Source organism: Vigna unguiculata, chromosome 3 (genome assembly GCF_037176805.1).
Source record: "Vigna unguiculata cultivar grain cowpea cultivar isolate G323 ecotype 2 chromosome 3, ASM3717680v1, whole genome shotgun sequence".
In the NCBI taxonomy this organism is placed as follows: Eukaryota; Viridiplantae; Streptophyta; class Magnoliopsida; order Fabales; family Fabaceae; genus Vigna; species Vigna unguiculata.
The window spans coordinates 47,181,704-47,209,250 of NC_140794.1; the positions used below are offsets into that span (position 1 = coordinate 47,181,704).

At 32.3% G+C, this 27,547-nt stretch overlaps 4 protein-coding genes across 8 annotated transcripts; 2 read left to right on the forward strand and 2 right to left on the reverse strand.

Annotated features, from left to right (window-relative positions):
• Positions 1-979: 979 nt before the first annotated feature.
• LOC114175017 (DnaJ (DUF3353)) lies at positions 980-4,266 on the reverse strand. 3 transcript variants are annotated; one of them, XM_028059771.2, is made up of 5 exons: positions 4,096-4,266; positions 3,050-3,224; positions 2,851-2,954; positions 1,526-1,970; positions 980-1,328 (listed from the first exon to the last, which is right to left on the reverse strand). In XM_028059771.2, the coding sequence occupies exons 2-5, from the start codon at positions 3,190-3,192 to the stop codon at positions 1,172-1,174; spliced, it is 849 nt and encodes a 282-aa protein (XP_027915572.1). In that variant the 5' UTR covers positions 3,193-3,224; positions 4,096-4,266; the 3' UTR covers positions 980-1,171. The 3 variants fall into 3 exon arrangements, with proteins under 3 accessions (XP_027915572.1, XP_027915573.1, XP_027915571.1); XM_028059772.2 differs by having other exon boundaries at positions 3,050-3,233; positions 4,091-4,266; XM_028059770.2 differs by having other exon boundaries at positions 4,091-4,265.
• Positions 4,267-9,137: 4,871 nt separating this feature from the next.
• Positions 9,138-15,072, forward strand: LOC114179139 (transmembrane and coiled-coil domain-containing protein STS1-like). Of its 2 annotated transcripts, none has more exons than XM_028065368.2 (15): positions 9,138-9,514; positions 9,591-9,672; positions 9,996-10,490; positions 10,781-10,949; positions 11,048-11,200; positions 11,689-11,786; positions 11,969-12,060; positions 12,247-12,317; positions 12,411-12,546; positions 13,277-13,336; positions 13,422-13,504; positions 13,714-13,790; positions 13,876-13,946; positions 14,612-14,669; positions 14,772-15,072. In XM_028065368.2, exons 1-15 carry the CDS (start codon positions 9,270-9,272, stop codon positions 14,889-14,891), a joined length of 2,010 nt encoding a protein of 669 aa, XP_027921169.1. In that variant the 5' UTR covers positions 9,138-9,269; the 3' UTR covers positions 14,892-15,072. The 2 variants fall into 2 exon arrangements, with proteins under 2 accessions (XP_027921169.1, XP_027921171.1); XM_028065370.1 differs by having other exon boundaries at positions 9,356-9,492.
• Positions 15,073-15,654: 582 nt separating this feature from the next.
• On the forward strand, positions 15,655-20,244 carry LOC114175751 (protein FMP32, mitochondrial-like). 2 transcript variants are annotated; one of them, XM_028060540.2, is made up of 8 exons: positions 15,655-15,900; positions 16,111-16,362; positions 16,514-16,645; positions 16,784-16,843; positions 19,272-19,348; positions 19,449-19,505; positions 19,601-19,667; positions 19,764-20,244. In XM_028060540.2, exons 2-8 carry the CDS (start codon positions 16,174-16,176, stop codon positions 19,881-19,883), a joined length of 702 nt encoding a protein of 233 aa, XP_027916341.1. In that variant the 5' UTR covers positions 15,655-15,900; positions 16,111-16,173; the 3' UTR covers positions 19,884-20,244. The 2 variants fall into 2 exon arrangements, with proteins under 2 accessions (XP_027916341.1, XP_027916342.1); XM_028060541.2 differs by having other exon boundaries at positions 15,714-15,927.
• A 3,510-nt stretch (positions 20,245-23,754) lies between these two features.
• LOC114176860 (cytochrome P450 84A1-like) lies at positions 23,755-27,028 on the reverse strand. The gene is made up of 2 exons (XM_028062041.2): positions 25,913-27,028; positions 23,755-24,663 (listed from the first exon to the last, which is right to left on the reverse strand). Exons 1-2 carry the CDS (start codon positions 26,852-26,854, stop codon positions 24,043-24,045), a joined length of 1,563 nt encoding a protein of 520 aa, XP_027917842.1. The 5' UTR covers positions 26,855-27,028; the 3' UTR covers positions 23,755-24,042.
• Between the last annotated feature and the right edge of the window lie 519 nt (positions 27,029-27,547).

Sequence of the window (27,547 nt, forward strand, 5' to 3'; positions counted from 1 at the left end):
AAAGGATTTGAGGAAAAATGTTTATATTGTATAAGGTCAAGGCCTGATACAAAACTCCATGCAATGAATAACCTTTTTAGCATTTTTAATTATGAAAATCCAATTTTGATATCCGAACTTATGTTTCAAATTAAAATCCATTTGACTATTTATTTAGAAAGTTCTCGTAAGATTTATTCACGTATACATTAAATCAAACTAAAAGCTATACCAGTGACGCAGTTTGTAACTAAGTTGATGACTTGACTAATTCTATTATCATAACTCTGAGATCTTTATCATTGCCTCACCTGAAGTGTCTTATCTTACCAATGAACCTTTTAAAGAAAAATTATAAGATTAACTGGAAGGTTTTAAAAGTAGAACAAAAAAACTACACACTAGTTTTGACTTTTAAAAATTAAAACTTACTTACATATTCTACCATTATAATTTCTTTATTTTTACTTGTGTAATGGTATCTTACGAAAATTAATTAAAAGAGGATAAAATTATGGAAATTTAAAATTTGATAATCAGATAAAGGCACAAAGTAAAAAAGTGATATAATTCAAAAAGATGAAAAGTTAAAATTTAAGAAACTGAAAATTATAAACACCAAACACGCCCTGAGATTAATATTATTTTTACTCTCAAGACTGAAATGACATTACTAGTGTATTTTAGGAAATGAACTTGCTTGGAGGGCATGATTGTGTTTGTAAGAATTTTGTTTTGTTTTTTATACGCAAGGAAACTTGTGATGAATTATATTAATGCTTACCCAGAAGACGATCCTTGTAGGGTATCAGAAATGCTTTGATCACACATTTCTGAGTAACAATGTAAACATTTTAGACCCTTGATCCCTAGAAATTACATTAGATCTCTAGTAATTCGAATCACGTTAGATAGACTCGTTCAAGGAGACAAAATTCCCTTTGAAAGAGATATGTCAATTTGAAAGCTAAAAATATCCATACTGAACAAAACTCACTCATTTCCCCTTCTAAAAGAACTTAAGTTCCTTTGCTCATTCAAATATTGAATCTAGAAAGTGAAACAACTGCTTACCAACAAATAAGGTATTTCATTTTTTTTTCTGAGCTATAATTCGAACACTGAATAAGGTAAGCGATAATATTTTGTGAACTTCAACTGCAAAAACTGGTCTTCTGCTTTAAAACCCTCTTCACCTAAGATAGGTCGATGAAACCCATAATAAAACATATGTAATCAATGATGAGATCACTTCAAATGCCCTTGGTCCCTTAAGTATGGTGATAGGAGGAATTACTGACACCATCAAGAAGGTTCCCAACAGCCACGAAATAGCAAAGCCTCCAAACCTGCATAAAAGCACCACGTTATATAAGAATAAATCCGAAGAGAAAACCACAGATCCATCAAATTCTAGAGATAGGCGCAATGATATCAACATCAGAATGTCACACCATGGGAATGTGATGCTTCTAAATGAAAAATAACATACCATGAGCTAACAGAATAACATATATGAAAGAACAAAACACATTTGTGCACTTACCCATATAGTACAGTTCGAATCTTGCTCTTTAGCCGCTCATGTATAAAGTACATTGTAGCGATCAGAGATATTGCCACCTGAAGAGTTGGTCCTTCCTCAGTTGGAAAGAGGACAGTTAAAACTCCAAGTACCAAGAACGTTAGTGATGTTTTTATAATGAATTTTGTGGATGGAGTTTGAAATCTGCCTCTGACTGCTTGAACAAATCGGGATTGATTAACTTCCCTCATTTTCTTCTTAATGTCAATTTTTGGGTTTTTCCGTTCATAGAACTTCTGCATGATTATTTTGTCATGCGCTGATTCAATAGCATCTACACTTGGCTTGTGTCCCGCATATTTTTGAATCAGGAAATTCCTTGCTCCTTGAATCTCATCTTCAGAAGCTTCCCTGCTTATTCCAAGTCGTTTATATGGGTCCTTCACATTAATTCTTGGAAAAACAGCTGCATTTGCAGCAAAGGATCAGAAAAATGATAAGCTATGCAATATATTACTGGTTTCATAGTTTCAAGTCCTGGATAGCTGATGACCTCAAAAAAAGATATAGCAAATACCACGTTCTATTACAGCAGAAGATTTCATTTTGGAAATTGAAATCCCAAAAATCCTAACTTATTTGTTCAAAGGGAGTTTCTACAATCAATAGTTTGCCACTGCAGCCACCTTGCTATGGGGCTGCTCCCAGTCCCAACTGCTCCACCACTAGAGCATGCTATAACCCTGATTGATTCTTTTGTAAGAGATTCAAGTTTCATATGCATTAGGAGAAAAATAATTAATGAAAGAATTAATTACAATGAAATCATCAAGACAAGCAACTAATATATATTTCAATTTTTAACAAGGTGGGGACGTGGGGAAGAAAGGAAATAGCCATTCTGGGTAAACAGTAAAGCATAATCCATTACCTAAAGCAACTAAAAAACTGAAAAAACAAAAAATAGGATTTTGTACCCTCAATCAAAAAAATTAAAAACAGTTTTCCACCTTCAATCTCCTACAGTTAGTCAACCTAGCCTCCCAAGTTGGTAGGGTATCATAGCATTTATATATCACATTCCAGTTCTAGTTCTCAAAAATACCCCAAGAGCTATGAACAATGTGCTTAAATTCCTAGTCAACCATTATGAGAGGACCAAACATCCACGAAGATGAAATAATCATTTTCAATTTTAGTTTTATTTATACTAATTTTTTGCTCCAGGGAAAAGCACCATTTACCTAGTACCTAACATACCGGTTTTACATTATCAATGCGTTAACAGTAAAACTTTCTGTATCATATCATATAAGGATTGAGCTTCTTCAAGAAAGAAATGTTACCAGCAGAATCATTAGCCATATCACCATATGAAGCATCCATGGCACTTCTGACCAACTGAACTTGTCGTCTATTGCCTTTTAATATAGGAGAAAAAAAACGTGTTCTGTAAAGTGAAAAGGTGAGGAAACAATGAACTGTTTAACCATTTAACTTGCCATGAAGTTCCAAACTCATGAGGTAATGATTAATAGCGCATACCTTTCCACCTGGAGAAACTCTCTTCCTTGTTTAGATCTCCCAGCCACAGAGAAAGCCATAACCCTGACATGGCGTGATCCCAGGTGACTAAAAGGTAGCTGGGGACATCTTGAGGGACAGCTACTCAACCCAGACACAGTCATTGTTACTAAAATCCTCAGGCAATATGACCTACCTGTTTATGCTTTGTGAGAAATTGAGATCACAACTTGATATTTCAATGTACAAAGAAATAAAAAATAGATAAAAAAAAATCAACATCAATGGACAAAGATTGCAGTCTCAGATACAAAAAGACAACTAGGACAATTATAAGCATATTACAGATACAAACCAATTGCTATCATAATATCATTAATCCATCAATTCTTAGATTCCTAAAGTTAGTATCTAATTTACAAATTTCTGATTCTATATATAACCATTTCCCCCTTTTTCTTGACGGATACGTAGATCCAACTTAACTGTTATAAACTAAAAAATTAGCTCGAGTTATTCGATATAAACACCTGTAATCATCTTATCATCCACATTGCAACTTCAGCACGAATACCAAGGTAACAATTCCATACATCTATTACTACTACCATAAACCAACTTCAGCACATCTAGTAGTTAACCTCAAAAAGATAACATAATATACATACACACCTATTACTCCCATACAGCCCCTAACCACAATTCATGGTTTCAAAAATCTCCCCAATCGCAATTCCGGCCACATTTAATCATTTACCTTCAGTTTTTCACAATTTCAAGCTCAAATTAAAACATTCATGCAAATACAACCGGAGTTCATTATAACAAAAAGAACAATTATAAAAAAAAAAGTGCAGCCACGTGAGGGACTGTAAGGAGAAACAGAAAAAAATTGAACTATAATAGCGGCGCAACTGGGCACAGACTAGAACGTTGTAAGAACCGTTCAGAAAAGAAATAAGCATCATCAAATAGTATTCCAGAACAGCGAAATTAAGTTAATAAAACATCGAAGTATTGCATATACATTCAATTGAATCGAAAGAAGAAGTTGATACGCACGTTACCAGTGAAAGGTGTAAGAAAATGAAAGGGGCAAAAGGCGTTCAGATGGAGCTGGGTTCGTTGAGGTTTAACATGAGAGAGAGTGTGTGTGTATAACGGATAGCAATAGGAGCAAGAAGAGAAGAGAGGCTTATGAGAATACCAAAACCCTGCTCCACCCAATTTTGTGAATCAGTCACAGTGAGTGAAAAAAAAAAAAAAAAAAAACAATAACAACAACAACCTCTTTTGTCATTACACTCTTACAACAATTTTAAACAATAAAAGTAAAAATGTTAAGAAACCGAAAAAAAAAAGAAAAAACTCACCCCTACCTATAAACATTTCAGTAATTTTTAATATCATCTTTGTTTATATTTTTATTTATGACTTTATCTTTGCAGTGTAATTTATGGCTTTCAATAAGAATGTATTTAATTAAAACAATTTGCTAACAATTTGAGTAATGCAGGCATATAATTATTTGTTGTATAAAAAATGTACAGTGTATATATCTAGAAATGTATACTAATAATAGTTATATAATGACGTGTAAATGGAAATCTTTTGCATTTTAAAATATATTTATTATATTTATCATGCAACTTACTATCTATTGAATATTTAAAAGGAAAGAGTAAAATTGAAATAAAAATCAATTTCAATAAAGCCAATGTAAATTATATCTGATTGAAATAATTTTTTTATTAAACCAATTGAATGGGATTGTCATTTAAAAGAATCGAAATAATTAGATAAAATGGTTTTCTCTTCCAAATCAATGCAATAGTTATGAAGGTTACGATTTTCTTTTCAAAGGCATATTTTATAATTTACAACTATGGTAAGATTTATAGGTTAAAAGTGTCACTTTCTCCTTCTATTTTCTTTTTCTTTTTCATCTCATTGTTCTTTCTTTGTTTTTACATAAAGTAAAATGAGTCTTTTATGCTCTCTTTACGTTTTTAGTCTTAGATTTTGACTTTTAACATTTACCCCTTTTAAAACATTTTAGACTCTAACAAGGACACATTAATTTGATTGAATTTTGTAAATTTAATTTTTTTCATGTCTTTTATCTCCCGTTACTCTCGATAGGGATATTTCATAATCTTTCTCAATTTTAGTTGTTGAGAACATGGATTCTCTCAACTAATTCTTATAATTTCTTTAAATTTGTGTTTTGGTTGTTCTTCGTATTACAAGTTTAAAAAGTGAATAAATTTTGGAGTTTTAGATTTTAGGCAATTTTCAACAATATTAGACAAGGGAGTTGTTTTAGCTTCAAATCTATTTCATGTGTTGTTAAACTGAAAATTGAGTAAGTGTCTTTTTATTGCTTTTAAAGGTTAGGTTTTCAATGGCTACTTAATTATGGGTAGTCACGTTTTAATTAAGTTGAAATATATACAATTAGAATGAAAAACATATTAACATTAGAGTTTAAGACTTATTAATAGAGTTAGAATTAATTGTTTAAACAAAATATAATTAGATTGAATTGTGATTTTATGTGTAATTATTAACTTTTCACTTGAATCTAGGTTGTAATACCCTTTTGAATAATAATAATAATAGCCATTATATAAAATCTACATCTCTGATATTTGCTAAATTGATGTGAATGTGTAAAAAGACTTGAAATTAATTCTAGAAAATGTTATATAAGTGTTTTGTTTTGTATAATTTGTTTAGTGAGTGAATCTTGATTACATAGCAAAGTTTTTTCCAAACTAAATTCATCAAACAAATGATAAGCTATTGAACAAACATAAGTGAATCAACTCAATACAATTAAGTTCTACGTATAAATTCCTTAACTAAGGAGCTTGGTTGTGATTTTTCATGTATTGAATTAGTTGTTTGTGTTATGATGAGTTATAAATGGATGATAATATGATAGTTGTGATTTATATGTGGTATGATTATATTGGAATCAGATCGGTTGAGTCACACATGTAGATGACGTGTTTACCTTAGTTGTGTTTGTGATTATTAAATAATGGAATCTACAATATTACAAAAATCCTTTCAATTCATCGATGGTCTATATTATATAAATTATACATCCAGTGGAATAAGCTGAAGGAAAGTTATTACACACTTGTAGATATGTGTGAATATTAATTGTAATGAACTTATGTTAATCCTTGATTTTTGTTGATTCATTTGGATATCAAAGTGATAGATTAGATCAGATGTTGGTATTTGGTGAAACATACTTAATATAAGTCTTACTGAAGAGGTTTGCCTATTGTTGTTTGTCTTGTGTCTAACTATTTGTATATCAATTATAAATCTATAGTGTGCGAAAATGATTAAAATGTAGTTGATTGTTAATAAATGTGTTGGTTTGGAGTTTATTTTAATATGTTTAATTATTTTTAGTTGTAAATCATTTTAATGGTTAAGTAGTTGACCTACTTAATGATTGTTTGATTTTTTGTTGTGATGCCACTTAGTATTAATGCATGGTTTGAAGGCGGTACCAGATCAATATTTTCCATATCAACATCTTTTGTTGGATTATCTAAATATGCATATTTACATTTTTGTTGTTGTTGTTGTTATATGTATCCTAGAAAGATTATGTTTTACAAGCACTTTGTTGGGTAATACTATATAGTACATTAAAACTTTGCTATAGTTTATATAGTGTGTACATCTTTTGCTTCGTATGTGTATGTGTATCAAGTGTTATATTTATGGTATCATAGTTGGTTAACCAATGGGTCATGGATATAGAAAGGATATTTGAAGCTACTTTAAGCCTTAAAGACAAATAGTTAGTTTGCGCTATCTAATAAAGGAGATTGATTTTTGATGGATAGTAATGAGACAAATAATGGAAGGCTAAGGAAAGGCTATCACTTGGATAGTTTCAACACTAGGTTTTTGGAAACATAATTCCTTGACAATGTGAGATAAAAGAAAAAAAATATGAAGTTTATGTAGTTAGTGTAGTGAAATTCATATTTGACTAAGCATGGATTTCACACGTAAGCCATGTTTGAAGCTTGAATATGTAGAGAGTTTGAGTATGGTTTAAAGAAAAGTGATAAAAAAATGATAGTTCTCATGTCTATCAAGTAATATTCGCCTTCAAGTCAAAGACAAAGGTGGTGGAGAACTTGGAGAGTAGTAATAAAGTGCTCAAATTCCATGTTAGGAGATTTTTAATAAGCAAAGGCAAATATTATCAAAGGAAACCTTATGGTAGACTCTAAACATCTAGAAACGATGGATCTAACCTCATTGTCATGTACCATTAGAATGTTTTAGATGTGGAAAACTACATTTTTATAGACACTTTCTACAATCCATTCTTAATGTGATTTGTATTAGATTAGATGTCAATGCCATGACCATTACATGAGATATATATATATATATATATATATATATATATATATATATATATATATATATATATATATATTCACACACTCACACTCACACCCATCCACACATGTACACGTGCAACATAATATTTGAATGAATATAACTTAATCAATAAGAGTGTCTATATCATGTGATGTTATAAATGAAAGAAGATTTTTTGTGCATTATGTATTGCATCTTTTTTTTTTTAATTATATATATACTCTTAATGAACATAGTGTTCATTAAGAGTGACTTATATACTTATATTTGTTGATAATAAGTTCATGTATTCATTTATAATCGAATTGTAATTAGTGAAACTGGTTAAGAATTTCATAAAAAAATTGAACCTAACACAAAAGTTAAGATGAACTAATATAAAATTGTGTCATTCTTAATATATATAAACAAATGACATGTAATTCAATTATTTAGGGTGTGTTTGTTTTCAAAGATGGATTTAAAATAAAATGAGTGAATGAATTTGAAGAAATATAGTGGAGAAAGTAATTTTATTTGAAGGGATGAAGAGGTCAAAGGTAAGGGGTTTGAAGATAAAGGTAATGAAAACTTTCAAAGAATTTGATAGATATTATAAATATAAAATAATATTTTAATAGATAAAATTGTTATATTACAATTTTATCCTCTGTTAAAATTAGTATAAAATAAAATATAATTATTATTATTAGTTTTGGTATTATTATTAATATTATTATAGTTAATACTATTATTATTATTATTATTATTATTATTATTATTAAGTAAAAGCATATTTTTTAAGTTGAAAATTTAAAAAAAAAAAAAAAATTAGGTAAATGCATATTGCTGAACTATTTCAAGCAAACAAAGTTTATCCGCCCTTATCCATCCTATTAAACAATAAATCCCTAAAACCAAACACAACATCACTCTTGATTGAAAAATAAAAATCATGTTTCACTCTATCCTTTAAAGATATGTTTATTTTAATATTTTTTTTAAAAATCCAAATCACTTTTTTATTTTTATTTAATATTGTGCTTACATATTTAACACTTCATTTTTTTAAATTTTGTTAGAAATAAATTTAGTCACAAAGTTCAATTAATTTGGAAGTTGCAATAAATTATTATTTTTTAACTCTAATTAAGTTTTATTTAACTTATTTTTTTTAACGAAACTCAATAAAAAACTTAATATTCACTATATTTCTTTAGAAGTGTTTATTTACATCTATATGTACAGTTTTGCTTTTCTTTCATAAACGACTCTTCAATTATTGTTCTTTTAGAGGGTCACCAATAATAACTTCTCAGAAGTGATTTAATAAGAGTTTAATACAGCCATTAGCAATGATTTTTTTTTTATCAGACTATTCAATGTTGTTACATATGTTTAAGATTCATTTAACTGAATATCTTTACATATATATATATATATATTATCAAATCTTTTACCTATTTACAATAGAAAAATAGAACGATATATGTAAATTAAATCCTATGTTTTAATACACAAGCTTGACTTTCTATTTTTGGTGTGCTCTTGAATTTTCTTTTACTTTTTTTATTTATAATATTGAATTATTAACTTATAAAAACACTATATATTTGTCCGCCATTAAAATTCTTAAAAGGTCCGATTCGCCACGTCATCCCACACGCCCAACTTTAAAATGGAAACATATTAAAGGCTTTTTCCCTTCGCCTTCCGTTGAAGCGCGTTCCTAATTTCCACTTCCAAACGACGTCGATTCCTCTCCTCTCTCTCTCTGAGATTAGCCTTCGTAAGAAGGAAACAACACTTCATCTTCCCAATCATCGCATCGCACATGGCGGCACCCTCGACGACGCCGCCGTCGCTTTTGTCGCCGACGCAGAGGTATGCTGCCGGCGCATTGTTCGGCCTGGCCCTGCACGAGGCTCAACTCAACCAAACCAATCCGTTGCCGTTACCCGTTTCTGAGGATTCTATCTCCGAGGAGCGAACCAGTACTAGCTCCAGCAGCGACTCGGTTTCCGAGGACCCGGATCTTTGGGTCAACAACAATTCGGGTTTGCTCCGCCCCGTTTTTAAGTACGTGTTAGTTATAATTCAGGGCAAATCCTGATAGTTATTTTGAATCTCTGAATTTGAATCCGAATTTGAACAGGTTTCTTGAAATTGATTCCGCTTCGTGGCTTGGGCTAGAGGAAACCGCTGGTTCTTCTTCAGCTCTGAATCACGTGGGACCGGTACGTTTCACTAGTTCGTTGTCATGCGTAAGGAGATTACGCATTAATTTTGTTGATATTCAAATGGAAGAGTGTTAGCAATATATTCTTTTAACACACAAACACTTTCTTTTATTATATTGAAAACTGTACATTCACTAGTGGGCTTTCGTTATTTAAATAAGGAGTGAGACCTGCACAGTTTTTGTGATTTCTAACGAGTTTCAATTAACAGTTGAAGTTGTGGTGGAAATCGTTTGTTAGAGAGTGTGTAACTGGCAATTTATTTTTCTTCATTTTGATATATTGCTAATAGAGAATAATAATGCTCGTGATTGTTACAGTTCTTGAGATTACTTTCACAAGAATCGGACGGTGGTTCTTCTCAAACTTCAGATCAAGAACTTGCTTTGTCAGTTGCAGTTAATGGCATCACACGTGAAATGGAGAAAAAGTTGGAGTCTACTGAGTCTAAAAGGGAGAAGCTTCGCGAATATGAGCATCAATGTCGTGAGAAGTTCGCAATTGATGAGGTTCAGCCTCATGGTGAAGAGGTAGATGATCATTTGGAAGTTCAGGAGGTAATGGATATTGCTCCTTTAGTTGACTCTAAAGAGCCAGAACATGGGTCTGTTAATTGGAAGATTGATGAGAGACCAATTGAGGAAGTAATGATGCTGAGTGATCAGAGGAAGGTGACAGTTCTATATGAACTTCTGTCTGGTTGTTTGTCAAATTTAGGTGAAGATATAGGCCAGAGAAGGAAGGGCTATGATGCTCGACATCGTGTGGCTCTGCGGTTGCTCGCAACATGGCTTGATGTCAAGTGGACAAAAATGGTTTGTTTGATGAGATTTTTGAATGGAACTTTATATGATTGCCTGATTTCTAAATAACTTGTCATATATTGGAAATCGCTAGATGAGTGCCTTGTCTTGTGACTTACTATTATGAATTGTGGTGAACATTGCCTATATGTTTGCCTTGATTTCTAATCTACCGTAATTCAAGTTGAATGTGATTGCAAATGTTTGCATGTTATAAACTTGCTTTGTATTGTTAGTTATTAGAATCTCATATTTACTGGTCCTGTATCTTTAATGACTAAGATGAGTATTGGTTTTTGTAGGAGGCCATCGAGACCATGGTTGCTTGTTCTGCGATGGCTTTTATTCAGGCACAAGAGTCAAAGAAAGAAGAAACTCAATCAAAAGAAACTAAGTGGACTAAATTAAAGCGGGGTGGTATAATTGGTGCTGCTGCAATAACTGGTGGAGCTTTGTTGGCTATTACTGGTGGTATGGAGATCATGTTATCTTTTGTAACTGTTTATGAAATATAGAATTTCCACATGAACCAGCTCTTTATGATTGTTTTTATTTTGACCATTCAACAGGGTTAGCTGCACCTGCCATAGCTGCAGGTCTAGGTGCTTTGGCTCCAACGTTGGGTACTCTGATCCCTGTAATTGGAGCAAGTGGATTTGCTGCAGCTGCTAGCGCTGCAGGAACTGTTGCTGGTTCTGTTGCTGTTGCTGCATCATTTGGAGGTTTATATTTGCCAATAATATTATTAGATTTGCTAGAATTCAATCATGTCCCGTTTCTGTGGCTTCCTTTCTCTCATTTTATTTTTAAGTTTAGTTTGTAGTTTAAGACTTTTGTTGTTATAATTATCCATTTACATGCTTACACTAACTGCTTAAATAGGATAACTTCCTCTTAGATTGCCATAAGTACAAATGTTACATGAGAGTTTGTGTTTACTTTAGATTGTAACTAACTGGAGCCTGGAGGAGTCATGCGGGCCTATAGAATGTCTAATATGTCCTGTTTTGCGATGACAGTACATTCGATTCCTTCAAAGTACACAGTGGTTCTTATGTGTTAACAAATAATATTATTATTGTTATAAAAGTGGCAATCTGTAGGATGGTTGATTCCTTGATCTTGCATTTCTTTATTCTTTATTATGTCAGTCAAATTCTTTTTTAAACAATGAAAATTTTTATGTATCTCTTTGTTCTACTTCTTCCAGCTGCAGGAGCAGGACTTACTGGAAGCAAAATGGCTAGGAGAGTTGGGGGAGTTGATGAGTTTGAATTCAAGACTATTGGAGAAAACCATAACCAAGGCGTAGGTTTTTATATCTTTCATCTTCCTGTTTTCTTCTGACTTTGCTTGCTTAAATTGAGTTATGGACTTTGCTTCTGTGTGCATTTGTATGAACTCTGCCCCACCTTTCTTATAATACCAAAAAATACATCTGTACCGGGTTAATTTTTGAAATTAATTTCTTGTTGAACTTCTGCTTGCAGAGGCTAGGGGTTGAGATCTTAGTATCTGGATTTGTCTTTGAGAAGGAAGATTTTGTAAGGCCCTGGGAAGGTCATAATGACAACTTGGAGGGGTACATAGTGAATATTACCCTTCAATGGTCACGGATACCTTGGAAAGCTTGATGTTGATAGAAAGTTACACTCTTCTATTGAAATCAGCTTTTATTTGTAGTTCAGTTTATCTTGGAACTGTAGTGTTAATATTCTTATGATTGATGGTGATCATCCTTGCCAACAGAAATGACCTTTCTTGTTAGGTATGCGCTGCAGTGGGAGTCCAAGAATCTGATTGCTGTGAGCACTGCAATTCAAGACTGGCTTACTTCAAGTGGGTTTTGAGATTTGGGATTCTAATAAAACTAAGTTATTAGTACATAAGTATCTCTTTCAATGATGTTTATATTACTGTGACTTGCATCAGAACTTGCGATGGAGCTGATGAAACGAGGGGCTATGATGACTGTTTTGAGTTCACTCTTAACCGCTTTGGCTTGGCCAGCTGCATTGCTTTCAGCAACCGATTTTATAGACAGTAAATGGACAATTGCTATCGACAGGTGTGTTTTGTCTCCTGATTCTGTCTACAATAGAACGTTGCTTGGTAGTGTGGGAAGAAGCTTCTTCCTGTTTCTTTTGTTACGAATATCATGTATGCAATTCAAAGTGCTAAATGGTTAAAATTTCAGGAATTATGATTCTTATTGTTTGGGCTATGCTTGTACTATTTGGGCTATTAAAGTTACTGATCCTAGAGTGTTATTATAAATTGGTGGATAAGGTGAATTTTTAAAAAAACATATCACATGTAATATCAGTGTTCAGATTTTCAGTTCAAGGTTTCAACTGTTTTTGTTGGATTGTGGAATTAGTGAATTAATCTGACTTGAATAACCGAGTCCTGGTATCTGACTTAAATTTCTGAGGGATTTGAAGTTGCCCCCTTTTCACCACTAAAGATATTAGAAAATTATATTTGACGATTGTATTGTCATTTGATCATCATGTTCAAGTTTAGTTTGATTTTCTTTTAGCTTGGTAATTGTACAAGTTATTTGTAAAGTGTCAATTCAATTGATCATTAATATTAAGTGTATTAATATGCAAATCTGAAAGCTGATGTCAAGGTGGTTTGGATTTGGCATGTGAAGGAGCACCTAGTGTTTTTTTTTTCTTGATAAAAGGTGTTGTTCATGTGATGGCTTCACCAACTCTGAAAAATTTGTTATGATCAGTTTTGTTTCTTTGATTAGTTTTAGATCTACGTGCTGAGTTAGTCTTGATTTTCAGATCAAACAAAGCTGGTAAGCTGCTTGCTGACGTGTTGTTAAGAGGATTGCAGGGAAATAGGTATTTGACGAATTCCAGAGTTTCTTTTAGTCCCGCTCCAAGAAAATTGTAGATTAATGTATTCGTATTGATGTTTGAATTTCAGACCCGTGACACTTATAGGTTACTCACTAGGGGCGAGAGTTATTTTCAAGTGCTTACAGTTTTTGGCTAAAACTGAAAACAGTGGTAGGTATTTCAAGTTTCACCCCTTTCATTTGTTCATCCTTGATGTGTTTAAATTATTTGACTACACATCAGATAATTTCCTGTTCTTTTATTCATTTATTAATTCCAGTGGTGGTTGCATATAACTTATGTCCTTGGTACTCTAGCCATCTTTATTCATTGAATGATGTTACCTTATTACTTTTATTGTTTGCCCTGCTTATTGGCAGCTGAACTAGTAGAAAGAGTTATACTTCTTGGAGCACCCATTCCAATCATGGACGAGAACTGGGAAGCAGCTCGAAAGGTTTGCGGGGCATTTAATTTTCCTAGTACAACTTTCTTATCCGTATAATGAGAATAAATCTTTCTAACGTCACGGTATTGTGTAGATGGTATCAGGAAGATTTGTAAATGCTTATTCGAGGAATGACTGGATGCTTGGAGTGGCCTTCCGTGCCAGGTATCTTGAAGTATAATTGCAAAATATTCGTAAAGTTATGTATTTCAAGTTGACTCGCACTACCATGACCTCAGGACCTATAAACTTGATAAAAGAAGCCCATAGCATGAAATTGCATAATTTTGTTTTTACGTGAGAAGTTTCACACTACATTGCTCATCGGTAAATTTTTTGGTTTGTATTTTTATACGTGAAGTGGGAGTTGGTAAGTATGAGCAGATAACTGCGTTTCTTGTATATGATTATGTCGGGTGTGTCATTGCCTGCCTATAACGTATAAGGAGATAGATATATATTTAAAAATGTATACAAACTCTTATAACATGATAAATATATAATTGTAATTGTAATTGTGAGTATCCAAACTAAAATTATATTAGTTGGATATTGTCTAAATAAAAAAAATATAAAATATTTTATTATAAAAGTATATGTTTTGTTGATTAGATATTTCATTGCACTAGGACCGATGCTTTTGGAGATGAGGTGTTACAACTGTATCACGATAATTTTTCTACTTATTATGTGTGGCTAACCAGTACAGTTCGCAGTTGTTGTGATTATTTGCCTTGCCATTCTTTTAGGAAAATGTAAAAGGTTTGATCTTAATAGACAGAAATCAAAATAATTATTTAGCATTATATATATTTTTTAAATTTGTGCAGTCTACTTACGAAAGGATTAGCTGGAATCCAACCTGTCGATATTCCTGGGATCCAAAATGTAAGATGTTTCTTCATACAAAATGACGTACAAAACTAGTTTTCTAAGTTGCATTCTAAAGTTATGAATATTTATGTTTTAATAAGTGTTCTTGGTTTGCAGGTCGATGTGACAGATCAGATTGAAGGCCATTCGTCTTATCTGTGGGCTACCCCAAGGATCTTAGACCAACTTCAATTGGAAACATACTATCCTGTATATAACAGCATTTCTTGCATATAGGGTGAAGTTTTCATGACGGTGCTTTTCTTGCATACACTTAAATTTAAGTATGACACTATTCAGAAGTTATGCATCAAATTTATTAGCGATACTATAAGGATGTACTACTTTTTTAGTTTCAAATGTAAAAAATTGTATTTATGTTGTTTTTTCTTATAAATAAATTCGGTATATTTATTAATTGGATGGAGGTTTCTTTACCTATTAATGTTATTCTTCATCGCATAATCTCATTCGGGTCCTAATAGCATTAAAGGGCAATGCTCTTTGTTACTATAGAAAACAGCACGAAATGCATGAAGACACATTATAATTAAAAATTAAAAGGAGAAAAATAGGATTTAATAATGGATAACAAAAGGAACCCATTAAGATTGGCTTAACAGAGTTTAACAGGTTGTAAACTTAATTTTTGTTGTCATTATTATGTATACAATAAAATAATGAAATTCAAAAGCTTTGTGAAGTTTTCTGAAAGGTGTTTCTGATAGCAGTTTCATTACATGGAATTCCCTAAAAATGAAGCCAAATCTCGTATTATTTTTAATATACGACAAAGGCCTAAGGTTTTACTGACAAATAAAAATTAAGATATAAAATTAGCTGATATTGTAGTTCATATTACTTTTGGTGCATACGCAATTAACTAAAGCATGAAAGATTAAGAAAATGATCTTAAAATTCAATACACTAAACTCTAATAATATGAAATTCCAATTATTTATTTTTTAGAAACTGATAAATCAAAATCCACATTCGAAAATACAACGTGAAATTGTGATTGTCATAACCCGTACCGTTTTTGCACTTGAAGGATGGTGTCGTGAACCCCAAGACATTCGCTCCGTTATTTTGGTTCTCTTTGATAAGAGAAAAACAACTGCTTTTGTTTACGAACACCATTAGTATTAGTTTCTTCGATTTGATGACTCATCACAGCACCACCACTGATTAACGACGTGGAGCAGCTTCTCTCTCATCCTCCTCCTCCCATTGGTCATTGGTTGAGGTAACCGTCCATTTTACACTTCCCCAGGTCGATCAATCTTTACCTTTTCCTCTTTTTTAATATTATTTCTCACCCTTTCTATTCCCATCCCATTTCATTCATTACTCAAAATAAAAAGGATAAGAGAGAGAGAGACCAGAAACGTGGTTTTTTACGAACTTCTCTTCGTGCGATATAAATCTGTGGTTTCGTTAACTGTTCGATTTGTAGTTAACTTGCTGCCAAGGTTGAAAATTGTTGTGCGGCTTTTGGGGTTTGCTCGTGGAATCGGAAATGGCCGCGGTTCGTAAGCGGATGTGGCAGTTATCTGGAATCGGAGCTTTTGGGGCTTCCAAATCCAAAGTGTCGTCGTCGTTCGAAAGAGCAATATTCCATCCATTTCCTGTTTCGGGGACAAGGCATGTTTCTCAATTGGTGAAATCCAACGGAAAACACTTGTTTCTCGTTGACACTTTAGCCCTGGTAATAATTTACAGTTTTCCTCTCATTTGTTTCCCTTGTTTGGATTTCACTTTTATTTGCGATCCTAAACAAGGGTGAATGATTTGCGATGTTGCAAATTGTGTTCTTCAATTTATTGGCTTGATTTGCTTGTTTGATTTTTTGCGTACAGGTTAGAAAACTAGAGGGGGAAGGATTGCCCTCGAAACAAGCTGAGGCAATAACCGCTGCCATAACCGAAGTTTTGAATGACAGTCTCGAAAATGTGTCTCAATCGTTAGTATCTAAAGGAGAAATGCAGAGAGTAAGATCCTTTAGTGCCGACCATAATCTTTGTTTTTGTGGATTTAAAATTCGCCTTCACTTTATCCCTTGTCAGTTTTATAAATTTTATAACGATACAGTTGGTACTAATATTGTTTTGGTCAATTTTCTTTTTAAGACCGAGATGATGCAAGAATCCAATCTGTCCAAGTTTAAAGCAGAGGTGCAGAGCTCACAGGTATTTCTTAAATATGTGGAATGTTGTGTGTAAACTTTGACGGTTATGATTTTGGTGCATGTGGATGTCTTAGGGCCTGGTTCTACTGGTAGTTAACATGGTAGGATTGAAGAAAGGATTTTGTGTGGTGGTTATATTCATGCCGGCATCCTATTTTACTGCCATAAATTTGACTTCCGTGGATTATAATAACTCAGGATGAGAAATACCTTGCACATTTGCTTATTTATAAAGCGTCGAGCATGGATCCTCCAGAATATCTTGGTGAATATGTGCATCCTGCTTCTCCATTATTAGGATTGAGAAGTGGCCGTTGTTGACTTTGTTTCAAATGCAACAATAAAACATGCTTATGACATTGTTTGATCATGTCCTCTGAAGCTGAAAGTAGTTAGAATGAAGATATAAGATTAAGTTGATCACAAACTTTCTTGGTGAATATGTGCATCCTGCTTCTCCATTATTAGGATTGAGAAGTGGCCGTTGTTGACTTTGTTTCAAATGCAACAATAAAACATGCTTATGACATTGTTTGATCATGTCCTCTGAAGCTGAAAGTAGTTAGAATGAAGATATAAGATTAAGTTGATCACAAACTTTCTTCACTGTGCTTCTTTTCTTTTGGGCTAGCAGTTCACTTTCTTTTCTTTTCTTCCCCTTCTTTCCGTTCTATTCTTCTTTGTAGATGATCTTCTCAGTTGTGTCTAGCATCTGAAGCATAATGTACCTTCTTAGTAGTCCCTCTTGCAATTGGTGTGATCATGGTCAATGATTCATTGTTGGATTTCTAGAAGCACTTTGATTTTGGGATTTTATAGAAACTTATGATCTGGTAGTATGTTGTCACATTTCATAATGATATTATTTATGTAGTTATTAACTTCGCCGCATAAGATGGTCAGTCAGCGACATGTTCAACCTTCTGTGGGGAAGCTTGCTAACATGGTGTTTGTAAACCCTGTTACAAAATGTAAGGAATAAAAGCAAACACAAATTTTAATTTAGAGACAGAAAAGAAAGATGATATACTAATTATCCATTGTTTATTAAAATGGTTATTTTTTTAAGTTTCGACATCTGTTTTGTAGTGTTTTATTGTTTAAGATAAACTTATGAAGTCCCTTTGTCCGGTTAACCTATATGTTTGAAGATCTTTAAATTAAATGGGCTCTGTGTTTCTGAAATTATTCATGGTTTTCTAGCTGTGGTAGGATGCAAGGTTATCGAACTTAAGAGTGTATTAAACTGGTAAAGCTTCTAAAGACTTGAGTCATGCGGTTGAAAGATAACATAAAAACTTCTACTATTGACATATTTATAACATAATCCTTTTAACAATGCAAGAATTAAAAATTTCAACTCCATTATAAAGCAAATTACCAGCTTACAATAGTCTGTGATAGTAATAGCTACTACATAATATCAAACTACATAAATAATCACATCATCCACAGATTCACAAAACATATATTCTTTAAGTGAAAACATTTCAAAAGAGTTAATTTCTTCAAATCATTTGGGCCCTCGGAAAATGTTATATTTATGTTGGCTTCAAAAACAATGCATGAGCTATATAGAGCACTGTCACTTTGGAGTCAATATCGTGCAAAAATTGCATTTGATTTTGAAATCATTTACTTGTTTCTTGATTCAAGAATTTAAGTTTATATGAACTTATCCGAGTAAATCTGATAGCGATTTAATTCATTTTTCCTACTTAGAATCATAAATTTCTAAGAGTTTTGAGTTAACATGAGAGTTTGACAACGGTGATAGGATAATGATTGTCATCCTCCTCCAGTTTTATCTCATTTATTAATGGGAAACCATAAGGTTAATTTCTAAAATGTTTGGTTGAGAAATAATTATCTTTTTCATTTATTGTTTTCACTTTTAATTACAAAATCTCTACCTTATTTTAAATTTGTTTCTTGTTACCAAATATTCGTTTAGAGGATAGGAAACATGAGAACATTGCTTTCAAATGCAAATGTGGCATTTTTGTGATTGAAAGTGAAAACGAAAAAACTAATGGCCCTTAGTTTTTTTTCCAAATGGAAAGGTCCAACTCATGCTCCGTAAATTGTCGATACTGCTAATACTCAATAGATATGTGGAGAATGTCTTTTGGTTCTCCATTTGACCATAATTTTTAGGGGAATAATTGAAATGGTTGCATCATAATTCATGTGCTGGCAAATTACATGCAAAACATTTATGATTGTTTCTGTTGCATTTTGTTGAGACATTTATGCTGGGAGTGCATTAATTTTATATTAGAAACCTTTTTTCCTAGGTCTTAAAAATTTCACGTTTTCTTTATCCTTGTAACTTTATTTACCTCAAATTGTATGTTACATTGATTGATGCTGATGAGATTGGTTTTGTTTGACTGATGCTATAATATGCTGAAAAACTTGTAATTCAGGGACACCATTTCTCTCTTTTACAACATGAGACAGAGAAGCTTAGGAATGATATAGAGAAGATGCGTAGTGAGTTGAGGTATGGTTTTTATCACTTTTAGCAACTGGCCATGATCAAACTATTGTCGTCTTTTGTTTTGTTACGATTTTATGGTACAAGCACAAGTTTTGCGATGCAGGTATGAGATTGATAAAGTCACTGCTGGGCAGCGATTAGATTTGAACCTTGAAAGGGGGTAAGAGTTCAGAATAAATTGGTGATTGTTAAAGATTACAGAACTTTTATTAGATTGAAATTCCTATTACTCCTGACGAGTCACTGAAAATGCAGGAGAATAAGGGAGGAATTGTCTAACCAGAATGCTGAAACTAACAACCTGACAAACAAACTTGATAGAGTAAGCAATTATGTGACATTCAGAGGTTGCCATTTTCAACCAAAGCCAATTTAGCAATTTGCATTCTGAAAACCCTTTGCTCTAATTTATATGCAGGAGATCCATTCTTTAAGAGCACAGCTAGAAGCAGCCAAGTATGATGTCATAAAATACTGCATAGGAACACTGGTTTCGATCTCTGCCGTTGGTCTTGCAGTATTACGTATTTTGATGTAAACGAATTGTATTCCTATGAGATTAAAAAAGAGGTGGAAAAGAATCAAGGTACCTAGCTGCTTTGAAGATCTGTCTTCTCTCAGAAACAGTTGCATTACAATTCTGGTTCAACCTTTTTTTTTTCCATTATTTTTCTTTGGTCGGTACTAGTGGAGCAGAAAGGACCTAGCTCCAAGTAGGAACGAATTGGGCCTGTTTTTTAAGCCCCATTCCATATTCTTTCTGTTTATTTATTTGCCATGCCTTTGGGGATATTTGTGCATTTTGTGCATTTTGTGCGTGGCTGTGGTATCAATACAACACAAGCATCTTGGATTATAAATGCTTAAGCGGAAGAATTTAAATGCATGTTCTTATAGCATCTTCAAAGTTGTTTATGAATAAAAATATTACTTTAGTATAGGTTCCACGTATTTAGATTGGACCTAAATGTATAAAAGTTAGATTGAAATAATGCTTCTATTCGTAAATGACTCCTGTAAGGAGATCTCTAATTTGCTTTCAATTTGGGGATATTTTACAATCGGTTTTTAGGCATAGTTGTATACGTAATGTTATAAGCCAATGTGTTGTCACAAGAACTTCAAATATTTTGTTGATGTTTTTTCTAACTACAAACAAATGAAAATTGAGGATTAATTCTTATCGAGAGAATATTAATAAGAGTTCCTTGCAAGGGTTTAACTTCATAAAATGAAAGTTATAACAATATTTATTTCCTTTGCCTACTAATACAAATACCAAGACACGTAAAACATATAGTCCATACAATCCTAGGAATTATTATTTTTTCATTATCACACTAAAGGTAGTTCCTATTTTCCACAACACCGTATACAACTATAATCACAATTTGACTTGATTATAGTTGACTCGCCTAATTCATATCACAAGAAAATTTATGTAACCTTTATATGATAATATTTGATTCCAATAATTTCTTTTCTTTTTTATATTTAATTTAATTATGGAGATGTTTTTATAAAATTTATTTGTAGTAATAATATAGTTGTAAAATAATTGAATACTTTTATATTTTGCATTTTAAAATAAAATAAAAAAGATAGTTTAAATAAAAATTTCTCATTCAATTTTACAAATTATTCAAATAAAATAAGAAATACCTATAAGTATGTTATAATCAAATATCTGATTATAGGATGGGTTAAACACTAGTTAAAAATACTTAAACAAAAATATATTTATAATTGTCATTTTCTTAACGTGATGTCAAAATGAGTCAATATCACACAGATTCACTTACTACAGAATTATCTAAAAATAATTTAGCTCAATTTGACTTCCTTTTTGCTAAAGCAAAAATTCTGCAACCTAGTTTGACCTGCTATGGGTTGGTGGGTTGACCTACTTAAAGATGTTTAGTTCTTCCAATTCATTTTATATATTTATTAAAATACGATCAAAATGGATTTACTCAACTTATTATTTTATACCATTATTTTATAACAGGACAACTAAAGTGTTCACCTATTTTACTTATTATAGATAGTAGTTGAAAGTTAAAATGTTAACTTACATAACTTCGATAAACAAACAAATTAAACATCTTAACTATTTAAACATTATTGAATATCATTCTAGTATTTAAACATTATTGGACATTATTTTAGTATTTAAAAAAATCAAATTATTAACCTACATAATTAGAAATAATAAATAATTATACTAAAAACTTGTAAGAAGATGATAAAAAATTAATAAATGATTGTTGTTGGTAGGTTCTAAGTCAACTCACTTTTAATCTTATTTAAACTCGTTTAACTTGTAAGTATAAGAGAATTAAATCCAACTTAACTGATGATAAATTAAATATCATTTTGGTATATATACTTGAAATAAATAAATAAATAAAAGAATAAAATTTGTGTAGTGTGGTAAATTCCTTAACGTGAGTCTCCAGCATGAGAGAATAAAGAGGACCCACAATAGTGTTACTTTTCAACTGCCTTCAAATATTAATTTTGAAATCTGACCTAAACCCCTTTATTTTCCTCTCCTCTAAGTTTCCTCCTTATGTCATCTCAATTAATTAACCACCAATTGTGTTATGCACCTCTCCAACTTCTTCATCCAAATCTATAAGTAAATTACGTAATCACAACAACTTCACCTTTCGTCATTTCTATAACTTCAAAGTGCCATACTAATTAAAATTAACATTTTCTACTTCTTTTAATCACTCATACTTCCTTTAATAACTTGCTTTAATAGTATAATAATACGTATACATAGTTAAGAAAATAATTTTTTTATATTTTTAGTTATTAAGTACGTATATTTCTTTCATTAGATGCCAAAAATATTATCACTCAATTTAACACGATAAAATTACTTAAATTTAAGTGACGGTAGACTGAAATGACGTTTTTATAATATACAATTCACACCAAATTTGAAGAAGATAAAAAACAAAATATTTTAACGTTTGATTAAATAAAGTCTGTAAACGAAGAGTAACCATTGATTGATATTGCAACAATTATTACTTCCTTCTGCTAAGTAGAAGTAAACTATTTATTAACTTCTAATACAAACTATATAGTTATATTTATCATAAAGAATAATTGTATTAAAATTAAAGTTTAATCAGTAACTATATTTTCAAAATAATCAACAGTTTTTAAAAGGTTTAATTATTATTTTGGTCTTTGTTTTTGTTTAAAAATATCAAGTTGGTCATTCAATCTTTTTTAGTTTAAAATTTGGTCATGATTTTTAAAAATTTGATGTAATGTGATTTTTTTATTAAATTTCCTAAAATAAGGGACAAAAAAAGTAATTAAATCTTTTTAAAAATAATCTTATTTGAAGATGCATTCACTACACAGTATTTGTAATCCAAAGATACTTTAAGTGAGTGAAATGAAAAATATATATATATATATATATATATATATATATATATATATATATATATATATATATATATATATATATAAAGTATGTTTTTAGTTCATAAATTTTACGTAAAATTGAAATTCGTTTTCATGTCTTAAACTTTTATATGTTTTAGTTTTAAAATTTTAAAAATGAATCTATATAGTCTTTTTAACCCAGTTACATAAAATTTTTTAATACGTCAAACACATATCATGCTAGCATTTGAGTTATTTACATCATTTGACACGTTCTCACTTCAATGTCAGCTGAGAGGTGTGTTTGACACGTCAAAAGAATTTAACTTAATTAGGTTAAAAGGGTTATATCTATTTATTTTTAAAGTTTAGAAAAAAAATGTATCAAAATTTTGGATAGGAACAAATTTCTTTTTTTCGTCAAAGTTAAGAGACTAAAAACATATTTAACCCTATATATAAACTTGATCATTAACATACATAATAAAATACAAAATTAGTTACATTTGTTCATACTCCTCCCAGTAGTTCCAACTTCCACATAACTCAAGAGTCAATATTCCACAATTATGAAGTTACTGACACCTCATTTCTTAAACACCTCCATGTGATACAAGAGTATTCAAGAATCTAGAACTTCATCCACATCATCAACACTTTGCTTAAGGTAAAATATCAGTGTAGTCATTAAGTTTGAACATCATTTAAATGATAACTCACACTTTGAGGTAATATCAAGCTTGAGAGGAGTTTAAATTCAAAGTCAAAAGCTTCAACATGTATATTTACTAAATTCTGTATTCAATCTATCTAAATTATCAAATAGCACTTTGCTTAAGATAAAACGTGAGTGTAATCATTATATAAATTTGATCGTCATTTAAGTGATAACTCACTTTAAGTAATATCAAGCTTTACAACAATTTAAATTCAAAAGTTAAAAACTTCTAATCATGTTCCAAAAACATACCAAATGATACATATATTAATCTCCATACAGATATAATCATCCAACCAACACATGTATCAATAAACAATCAATAACTGATTGAATCAGCAACAATGACGTTTTGGCACGTAGATCCTCAATTCTACTTTACATTAATCCACACTGTCACGAAATGTAATAATATCCCCCAAACATTCCTCCACCTATACTCGGGGAATAAAAACATTCAATAAAACAAATAAAAGTCCCCAAACACTTCACCACCATTGTTTTTATAATATTCATTTGATGTTACACTTTCGCTACTTTTTCTTCTTCTTTGCAAAACAAAACATTATAAAGGACATAACACACGTTTGGATGGAATCGCCACGAGTCGACTCGCCATCGGCGCGGTGAGTCCGAACACGTCACTCATGTCCAACTCGCTGGGTTTCATCCCATCGGGTAATTCCCACGTGAAGCAGTGAAGCAAGTGCGCCACGGCCACTTCCAGCGCGTAAAGCCCCAGTTGCATTCCGGGACAGGATCTCCGACCCGACCCGAACGGAATGAACTCAAAGTTGCTCCCTTTGAAATCCGGCACGGTCGGATCCAGAAACCGCGACGGCTTGAACGCTTCCGGCTCCTCCCACGAGTCCCCGTTCCTTCCAATGGCCCACGCGTTTATCATCACGCGCGAACCCTTCGGCACGTGGTACCCGCAAACCACCGCTTCCTCCGCCGTCTCGTGGAGGAGAAGCGGAATCGGCGGGTGCAACCGCAGCGTCTCCTTCACCGCGCATTTCAGAAAGACGAGCTTTTCGAGGTCCGATTCCTCCACGCGCCGGTCCAGGCCCACTACGTCGGCTAGTTCTTGGTGCACGCGCCGTAGGTCTTCTGGGCTTCTCATTAGCTCCGCCATTGCCCACTCAATTCCTGATGCCACCGTTTCGGTCCCTCCGAACATCACGTCCTGCATGTTTTTCCATTGTTATCAATTTTTTTGTTTTCCATTTTGGGTTGAAAACTTGAAATTGAAATGCTGGAGGCCATGGACGTGCTATTCTTTTGAAAATTATGCATGCACTTTCAACTTATTAATCTTTTTGTTATAGACTGAAAGCTAAAATTAGGAACAGGTGATAGATTCTGATTCTCAGTAAAGTACAATAAGTACAAATCTTATTTAATGATTATTATTTATCACAAAAACTTTTCGTGTGTACAAGGCCGCCTTTCCTAAAAAAAGTATATATGGGAAATGATACTTTCAAAAAAATATCTCAATTTTTTATTTTCATCTTCCATTCCCGTAACCTTAAATTACGTCAGAAAATAAAAAAATACAAATTACAGTATCATTATCCTTTAAAAGATTTGGTTCGACAATACAAACAATCAACTTTTGATAAATATTTTTTAATATTTTATTACTTAATTTTTATAAAAAATTATTGTATTTAATAATTTTGTCAACTTTATTAATAAAATGTTCATAAAAACTAATTTTTAAAAATACATAAATTTTCAGAAATTTAAAAATATGAAGCAGAAAATGAATATTTTTCATATTTAGTTTATTCTATCACAAAAACTTTTCGTGTATACAAGGCAGCGTTTGCTAAAAAAAATATAAAGTTTTCACAATTTTAAAAATATAAAATAGAACACGGATATTTTTCGTATTTAGTTCATTATTTAAGGAACTATAGTTCCGGAAAACATTTTTAGCAAAATGGTTTTTTAAATTTTTCGCTAAACTGTTTTTAACAAAGAGAAAAGATTTAATTGTTTATCATCTTTTTCAGAGACAAATAATTAAAATTAGAAAGACAGCATTTCTCTACAACTAAATACAGGCTTAAAAAAAATGACCAATACTCACTCCATTTGAAAATCATTTTTTTCATCCGTGAAAAATGTTTAAAAAATAGTATATATATATATATATATATATATATATATATATATATATATATATATATATATATATATATATAATAACTTGAATTTAAACGGATGAATGCCCCGCTATAAACCTATCTTTGAATACTGTTTCCCAAATAATACCGTTGAAATAATAATACTGTTCCTCAAATAAATAATAGTTATAGACAGAAAGAAAATTTAAAAGAAATTGCAGGAGGATACCCGTTAATAAGAGAAGTTTTAGAAATGATTGGAATTATTATATATAAGTATAATAGAAGAGTTAAAAGTACCATGATGATGGCTTTGATGTTGTCTTTGGTGAGTGTGATGGAGTTATGCAAGTCGTTTGATTCATTACTGAAACTGGGGTTTTGGTTTTGGCTGTAAAAATTCAGCAACTCATCAACCATGTCACTTTCATCCTCACAGCACTTGCCGCTCCTCTTCTTCTCCACGTGCTCCTCAATGATGTTATCAATGAAGCTATCCAAGGCGGCGCGTGCCTGGACGAGTCTCAAGTTCAGACCCTGAGGATCAACCCACCCGAGACAAGGCACAAAGTCCGCAATATTGAAGGCCCCAAACAACTTGGAAAACTCCTGAAGAATTGAAATGAACTTGTCCTGTCCCTGTCGGGAACTGGACCCGAAAGCGGCGCGGTAGATGATGTTTTTCGTGAGGTTAAACACCAGTTCCCCCACATTAACGGGGTTGCCCACGTTCGCCGCAACGGTGCGGACGATGGTGTCGACTTCGTCTCTGACGGAGTTCCAGGACTCGGCGCGCTTGCGGCTGAAGAGTTTCATGACGCAGATTTTGCGCATCTGGCGCCAGAAGGGACCGTAGTGAGCGAAAGCCATGTCGGCGCGGTCGTAGGTTAGGTACCTGATGGCTATGGTGGCAGGGCGGTTGGAGAATATATTGTCCTGGACTTGGAGCACTTCACGCGCCGCTTCCGCGTTTGAAATGGCAACCATGGGGAGGAACCCTATTCGGAGGTGCAAAACGCCGCCGTATTGCTTGGCGAGTTTGGCCAGGCCTCTGTGTGTGAGCTGGTCCATCATGTTCATGTTCCCTATGATGGGAAGGCCTTTAGGCCCCGGGGGATACGGCGCCGTTTTTCTGCGGATTCGAGACAGTAAACACCACAGCACTAACGTCACCGGGATTATGAACAAGATCGTCGTGTGGAACGGTTGGAGTACGGTTTTCAGTTGCAGGAGTAAATCCATGGTGTCGGATTTTGGTTACAAAATCTTATCTGGTATTGTGCTGTGATGATTATGATTGGGAAGGAAAGAAGTAAAGGAGAGTAGTTTGAAGAGTCTGTGTAAATTGCAACCCTGTGTGTTGCTACCATAAGCCAGAAACTATGGCGTTTATATGGTCACAAGTTGGTGTCACCCCAATTTTCTTGAAACATAAGGCTTGAAAAAAGACAAAATTTAGCGAGAGTAACAATACTGACTCGATTAATAAAAGAATACCTTAAAGACATTTAATCACGTGACTGCAATGTATGATTTTATTATTTAGTATTTAATAAAAGAAAGTTTCTATTAAGAAATTTATTTTTAATAGATGTACGGGTCTATGCATTATAAAGGGTGTTTGTTTATTTTCTTAAAAGATATTATATATTCTAAGTGATGTTTTGATTGTTTTCTCTTGATTCAAATGAAAGCAATGGAGCCATGGAGACTATTACATACAAGAGAAGAAGGAAAAAAAAAGATAATAAGAAGGAGGAAAGGAAGACAAGGTGGCGGCAACAGTCAAGGTGACGAAGACAAAGGAGAAGAAGGAATAAGAGTCACCAATGAAAAAAAATAAAAAATAAAAAGGATAATAAGAAAAAATAAATAAAATCATGATATTTATTAATAAAATTTATTAATGATTAAAATACGTTTAATATACTAATG